This window comes from Primulina huaijiensis, chromosome 2, assembly GCF_012295235.1.
Source record: "Primulina huaijiensis isolate GDHJ02 chromosome 2, ASM1229523v2, whole genome shotgun sequence".
Lineage (NCBI taxonomy): Eukaryota > Viridiplantae > Streptophyta > Magnoliopsida > Lamiales > Gesneriaceae > Primulina > Primulina huaijiensis.
In genome coordinates, this window is record NC_133307.1 from 15,639,993 (window position 1) to 15,647,397 (window position 7,405).

At 34.3% G+C, this 7,405-nt stretch overlaps 1 protein-coding gene across 1 annotated transcript; it reads left to right on the forward strand.

The window, feature by feature from the left end:
• Positions 1 to 2,135: 2,135 nt before the first annotated feature.
• On the forward strand, positions 2,136 to 6,099 carry LOC140967220 (uncharacterized). Its single transcript, XM_073427625.1, has 5 exons — positions 2,136 to 2,351; positions 5,119 to 5,233; positions 5,349 to 5,438; positions 5,532 to 5,630; positions 5,776 to 6,099. Exons 1-5 carry the CDS (start codon positions 2,284 to 2,286, stop codon positions 5,875 to 5,877), a joined length of 474 nt encoding a protein of 157 aa, XP_073283726.1. The 5' UTR covers positions 2,136 to 2,283; the 3' UTR covers positions 5,878 to 6,099.
• Positions 6,100 to 7,405: the final 1,306 nt, after the last annotated feature.

Genomic DNA, 7,405 nt, shown 5'->3' on the forward strand with positions numbered 1-7,405 from the left:
GGTGTAAAATGACTGTTTTTGCCCCTGAAACCCTAACTTGCCCCTTAGACCTTAAAATGACAAACCAAATACATTCAAACTTAACATAACACCTTAAATATACCCATAAATATTTCTTAGACGTAAATTTAAGTTCCTCGACTAATTTCCTAATTCGTATTTAAAACTTAGACATACATCCCGGTTTTAACCCGAATTGATTCGAAACTTAACTAAACTCGAACCAAAGCTTATTAACACCTAACCGTACCGTGTACAACCCAAATCAAGCCCATTAAACCCTTGGACCAGCCTAGCTAGGACACCTACTGAAACTTTTTTGTGCATGATTTGAAAACCCTAGTTTAACCAACCTTGAGTTTCTTCAAGCCTAAGCACTATCCATCATGTCCAGCTCCTAGCCATTGACCCTAGGACCTAAACTGAACCCATAACAAGCTACTAGACAGAACTTAACACCCCAAACGTGCCCAGCCCTTCAAGTCATGTCCTAGAAGGCTTGCACGACGTCATGATTGCGTCCCAGCCCCTTGCCTTCGCACCAGCCATCGTGCAGCCACCCTAGAACCATCATACAGACCCCTTAGGTTTGCTGGTCATGCCCTAACAGCAGCTAAGGCCGTGCCCCTCTAAGGAAACCCTACCTGAAACCCTAGCTCCCATACAATTCAATTTTTCGTTCAAGCCATCAACCCTACATGTGCAGCCCTTATATATGCATCTATGGACCCTTAATGTGGTGGAAAACGTCCCTTCCCATAGTTCTACCATGACAGCCCTTTTATGAGACATAAAGAAGAATTTAAAAAGATTAAAACTATAGTTTTATCATATTTATGCCATAAAAAGGAAAATAAAAGAAGTGTGTCATGTTTTTCATGCAATCATGTATCAAAACATATAATATGGTGTGAAAGATGAGTGAAGGAAGATTACGGCGTGCCTTTGCGTTTAAAACGCTCGAAATACGAATACCGAAGTGGTGGAACGTCGGTGAAAAACGGAAGACGATTTCTATTTTTTTTCTACCTTTTTTGTTGTCAAATCGCACCGAAAACCCACATTGGGATGCAAGGGACTCGGGTGATAGTTGTTGGAAGGAAGAACGAGGAAAAAAATCGAAGAACAAAGAAGAAAAAAATCAAAAACTTCCTTGGCTTGCAAGATGATTCACCCGCTGTTCCTTCCCTTATTTTCTTACATGAATGGTGTGTGTTTCATGGGGTTTGTGTGTTTCATGGGGTTTGTGTGTTTGTAGGTGTTTAGGTGTGTATGTTTAGGTTTAGGTTTAAATAAATAAAAAAAACAAAAATGCTTCTCAACTTTTTAGTTAATAGACTTAATCAAAACTAGCTTTTAATTAATAAATTAGGCACATTAAGATTAATAAAAATAATTAGGATTAAATTAAAAAAGTTTAAAAATACATATTTCTAAAAATTTCCTTATAAAATACATAAAATTCTTTGTTCCCTCTAATTAATTTAAATTTGACCTTAAAAAGCAATAATTTTTAAAATATTTAAAATAAATATTTTTTTAACTAAAATAAAAATTTAGCTTTTAAATCTTTAACATCTTAATCGTCTCCGGTCCTCCGTCCCCGACCAACCACCGATATTCGAACCTTAATATTAATAGATAGAATATTCGGATACACAATATAACATATTTTTATAAAACATCTCTGTTAAAATTAACCGAAAACTGTTAATATTGAAAAAATGGTGGAGCTGACAATACTTAATTTGAGTAATAATTGAAAGGAGATATCAATTTACATGAATGAATATGTGTGATACATCATTTAACATAGTGTAGCTGGAAGATTCCATCTGAGGATACAATTAAACTAGCCGAGCACGATCTCCGAATGCTGATTCGAAATATTATTAGCCAGTTTTAGAAAATTAGAAGAATAATTAAAGATAAAATTAAAAAATGCTTATGATTATCATAAAAATATGTCTTATGAAAAATAATATTTCAAATATATATATCATCTGATAAGAAACTTACTAATTAATTGTAAAAATTTGATTAAATGAATAATTAAGTGCACAAAAGGTCATTGGAAGAAAAATAAAATCAACTATAAAAAATTTATTACTTGTTCAAACAATTACAAGCGACAATTAAATAAGAACTCCACAACTCAACCATTACAAGGCCCCCTCGAATCTCTCTCATTCTCCCCCCATTTGAATCTCCGTCGCTTAGAGAGAGAGACGGGAGTGTCTGAAGAGTGATTTTCTGGGTCTTCCTTCGATCCTCGCAGCGGCAATGGCTTTCCTGTCTTTCCTCGGGAGACTCCTCTTTGTCTCGGTCTTCATTCTATCCGCTTACCAGGAGTAAGACCTCAGCTTCTACTCCTCTCTTTTACTCAGATCTGCGCTTCATTCGCGCTCACTCTGTGCACATCTCTTGATTCTTAGTGGGTTTAAGTATATTTTGTATGCATGTATTTGATGGTTGTGTTTCCAGTTTTTGTGGGTTTTAGTGAGGTATTTGCTGAAAGGAGACGTGGGTTTTGCTCTACTTGGATTCGAGTGGGATATTCAGATTGATTGGATCTGATGGATTTTTGGCCTTCTGACTCTGAACCGCTTAGGGTTAAAAGTTGTGCTACAGTACACAGATTTGGTTATGATATAAATATATTTTCTTTTCGGTTTAATACGTGTTGAATGAATAATCTGCCTCGGTTGAAATATTCTGGGCTTCTATTTAGGTGTATTTCTATGTTTGTGCTGCCTTTCTTCAAGCTCCCCATTTGTTGTTTTGTCCTTTTTTGGTTGAGTGAATAGATGTGATCTTTAAACATGTAAATAAGAGTTGGGTTGCATGAATTGAATTTGACGGTGACTAAATCACTGGCTGTCCCATGTTGAGGGTGCACTACATGTAATTTCTAACATTTTTCAAGAGCAAGTCATGCGTAAATTTTTTTTTTTATTTGAGTATGGTAACTGCTCTTCTTGCTCGCTTGCTGAATCTGCTTCTGTTATATTCATGTTGGGACATCGTATTCTTGCACCCAATACGTAGCGGAAGTTTTAAAATTTTCGTTTCAACAATCAAAACGTTGCTTGGGTGTCGTGTGTTTAAATTTCATTCATAGGGTGCAAGGGTTTATACCTGCACGTATACAACGCTGAACTCCAAACTATTCCGATTTCTAATTAGAAATAACCGTTCTTGTAAATCCCTACGAACGGCTCTTCAACCTTGATCGCCTAATTAAGTCCACGATCGAAAATTGTCCTTCTCGCTTGGATTGCACTAGGAATCGCTAGCGATTTGTGTGTTGCGACTAGGATCTCCGAATTTCCAAAATCCGGAGACAATGCGGCGGCGGCGGCGCGGCGGCGGTGGAAGAACAAGTGGCTGAAAATTTTCCCTTGAAAATCAAGGTGGCCGTAACTTGATGTGAGGAAATGAGAGAGCTTTGTTGCGTTTTTGTGTGCAAAACTTGTTATGTGTTTTATGGCCCTTCCTCATGGTGTATATATTGAGGTTGGAAGTTGGATTAGGAGTCCCTCTCCCACTAGGGCTTCCTAATCTTTGTGGTACTAGGATTCTAAAATTTTTTATTATTTTAAATTCTTATATTGTTATTTATTATATTATGTGTTTGTCAACTTTTGATGACACTTATTATATATATATGTTGGTAGTTACCACTACTAATACCAACATTTAATTAGTAAATTCCAAATTCACTAAATAAATGATTGTGAATTCATTATAGCCATGATCGACTATCTCTACAATACATTTGCTCCTGCGTATTTCGAAACTACACCCGACCTCGCCACCTGATGACTCTCAATGAAGTCGGTACACGGATCAAAGTGCATGGTAGTACATTGTCCTGGGTCAAAGGACTAATGGTGCACAACCATAACCACGGAGTGCGGACTATTCTACTCGATATGTGAGAACCACTTGGACAGTGCGAGGGAGGGTTGTTCAGTGCATCATCATATGATCACCCATCTGTGTGAATGGACATCTCCATGTCCTTGTCAATGAAACATGGCGTTTACATCACATATGCTAGTCTCGAGTTCGAGCGACCTTTATCCTTGTTTTAGGCGGTTGATAAAACTAGCAACCTGTTTAGAATACACGGTACACTTCCTAAAGAGTTTCATAATATTACGTTGCGAGGCAGACCTCATGGCACCTATTGTATATTCAAGGACTTTATTTATGCAGTTTGCATGGGTATATAGATAAAGTATAATCTCATCATCGAATGAAATCGTAAAATATTGTTAAAATAAATATTGTTTTACATTGAAGTCAATAAAAGTCCGAGCTATAAGTTGGCTTGTCGGACATCTATTCTAACAATTCCATCAATTTTGCTTCATATTTTTTAGTATTCGTGATTAAGGGCAGGCACTCGAGTTTAAAATCTTCAAATTTTGTATTTAGTTTTCTGAAACATGTAGGCTTTGTTTGGTTATGTTACTTTTCCCAAAATGTATTTGGCAATGGAATCTATTTTTGGGAAAAAAAAATTTATAAAGTGGTTTCAAGTTTTTGTCTTTTTTGACATTGATTATTTATAATTTATAAATTTTAAAATGTATTATTTCGTGTTAAAGTTTAAAATAACAATAGGTTGTTTCTCGGAAAGGTTGAAAAGTTTAATTAAGAAAATGATCATGTTGGGAGTTGATAATTAATATTTAGAGAAGAAAATGAAAATATATTGTAGGGATGTTTTTGTGTTCAATAATAAGTAAATGGTTGTCGCTGATCTATCCTCCCTGTCAAAAATTTTGATCCTATGTTTACTACATAAAGGATGGTCTTGATTGGCATGTGACGACGTTTGTCTTGTACACCCAAATCTAATTTGGGGATCACTTATCAAATTGATCATAGAAAGATGGGTTTTAATTAGTCGATCTGTGAGTTGACAAGGAAATTGTTATCCAGACAAGCCTATAGATTGACCTTGAAACAATGAATACTTGCTAGTGCTAGAAAATAAGTTCAAAATTTATCTATTTTACAATTTTTCAATGATGGGGACAGTTGCCCTTGTAATTTGAAACAACAACAATTTTTTTGTGAATTGAATTTATATATTTCTTTATCTAGGTTCAATGAGTTTGGAGCTGATGGAGGGCCAGCAGTAAAGGCTTTGAAGCCTAAGTTCAATATATTCTCGAAGCATGTTGCAACCCAGACCGGGATCCAAGTGCCGCGAGTGGAAGTAAGAATTGCTTTCCCAAACTTCTTTAATCTATTTTTGGAAAGTGGACTGGTAACAATCCTATGTTTTAAAAAGATCAAACAAGCATTCTTATGAATTGTGAACTTCATGTTAGATGAAACATTTGATCATGGGTGCCATCGTGATGAAGTCGATGGGGAGCCTGCTCTTCGTGTTTGGGAGCACTTTTGGGGCTATCATCCTTGTATGCCCATTTATCCAATCTTTGTTAATTTAGTTTTTATCATGAAAACTTGATTATTATCTCATCGGTTCTTCCTGTTTCTTGCTCTTAAAGCTTTTGCATCAAGCGATCTCAGCACCGATCTTGTATGACTTCTACAATTACGAAGCTGAGAAGAAAGAATTTACTCAACTATTTGTCAAGTTTACACAGGTACAAATTCAACCTTCAAACCAAGGTTATTTTTTGTACTTTAGATAAATTTACCGGAGTGTCTACTTCATTTATTTTTCTCTGATGATAATTTCTTATTCTTAGCATTGATAATCGACCGTTTTTTACTTAATCTCTTAACCAGAGTTTGGCATTACTCGGTGCGCTACTCTTCTTCATCGGCATGAAGAACTCTATACCTAACAGATCACCAAAGAAGAAGGTTCCCAAAACGAAGATGAATTAAGACTACAAATCGATTAGCATCAACATGTTTTCCTGATTATCCTATGAATCGGATTTTGTAGGATTGTATCTTTTGCATCACTCCAATACCTTCATTAGCCTAGTATACACCTAGCCTATGGCCCTTTTGGGAGGTATATGTTTTTACAGCACTTTTTTGCCGACAGGTTTCTTATTATAAATTGAACCTTTTTAACTTTATGTGAAGCTTTACGTTTGATTCGTATTAACTGGTAACTATTTGATAATGAGATGCTCTACAGAAGGTTTATGAATCGTAACCTTTAGAGTACCCCGATAACTTTTGAATAGGGTCCTGTGCCTTCAAGCTGTTGATAAAGCTTGCAGATAAGAATGACCCACTTAATCTGTCTCTGCCTGATTCTTTTAGTTGCCCTCGATTTTGCGGTTTCGAAATGGAATTACAGTTTTGGTTGGAAAAGCCAATCTCTGTTTCTTTCAAACTAATTTAAAGATCAAGATTCTTCTGTCAGTTTTTGTTGGTAGTTATGATTTCTGTTATATTATCTTGAAATTTAAAAATTTCAGGAGTAAATCAACTAGAAATCTCTCATTCAATTATAATAATAAAATTCACCCTCCCCTTCCCTTCGGGGTTTGTCCTTGGAGGCAACCAATTAATCTTCAACTAAGAGTGCGTTTGGATTTTAAGTGTTTTGATTAAAAACATTTTTTTTTATATATAGAAAAAATGCTTTTATAATTAGATATGTGTTTGGATGGCTTTTTAGTATTTATTTTTGAGAGAACTTATTATGCTGAAATTAGAGCTTTTCAAAAAGTTCAAATTTGAAGTTTTTCTAAAGCTTCTCTATTAATTATGAATTAAAAAAAGTGTTTTTTCTTTATTTATTCAAGCGTAAAAATAACATGACTTTTAATTGAAAAAACACTTTTAAAAGCCAATTTAACCACTTTTCAAAGTATAAAGTTTTTAAATTTAAACGGAGCTGAAGTCTGACAAAATTGATTGAATCAATTGCATGTAAAATTATTGATCAAAAAGTTGTAATAAAATTTGTAACAGAAAATATATTTAGCCGATTTGGAATACCTAGAGCAATAATTAGTGATGAGAGAAGTCATTTTATAAATAAATCATTTTCTTCTATGTTAAGAAAATATGGAATTACACATAAAGTTTCTACCTCGTATCATCATCAAAGTAATTATCAAGTTGAACTTGAAAATAGAGAAATAAAACAAATTTTAGAAAAAACAGTTAATCTAAATCGAAAAAATTGGTCTTTAAAATTAACTGATGCATTATGGGCATATAGAACTGCTTTTAAAACATCATTGGAGATGTCACCACATAGGTTAGTTTTTTGTAAGTATTGTCATTTACCAGTTGAAATTGAACATAAAACTTATTGATCAATTAAAGCATTTAATATTAATTTAGATGATGCAGCTAAATTAAGAAAATTGCAATTAAATGAACTTGAAGAATTAAGAAATGATGCTTATGAAAATTCAAAGATTTATAAAGATAAAACTAAAGTCTT

What these genes read in the sequence shown, in the direction of transcription:
- LOC140967220 (XM_073427625.1), top strand. Translation starts at nt 2,284, where the DNA reads ATGGCTTTCCTGTCTTTCCTCGGGAGACTCCTCTTTGTCTCGGTCTTC. An exon ending in ATTCTATCCGCTTACCAGGA is followed by an intron (nt 2,352 to 5,118) that starts GTAAGACCTCAG and finishes TTCTTTATCTAG; the next exon opens with GTTCAATGAGTTTGGAGCTG. An exon ending in TCCAAGTGCCGCGAGTGGAA is followed by an intron (nt 5,234 to 5,348) that starts GTAAGAATTGCT and finishes ACTTCATGTTAG; the next exon opens with ATGAAACATTTGATCATGGG.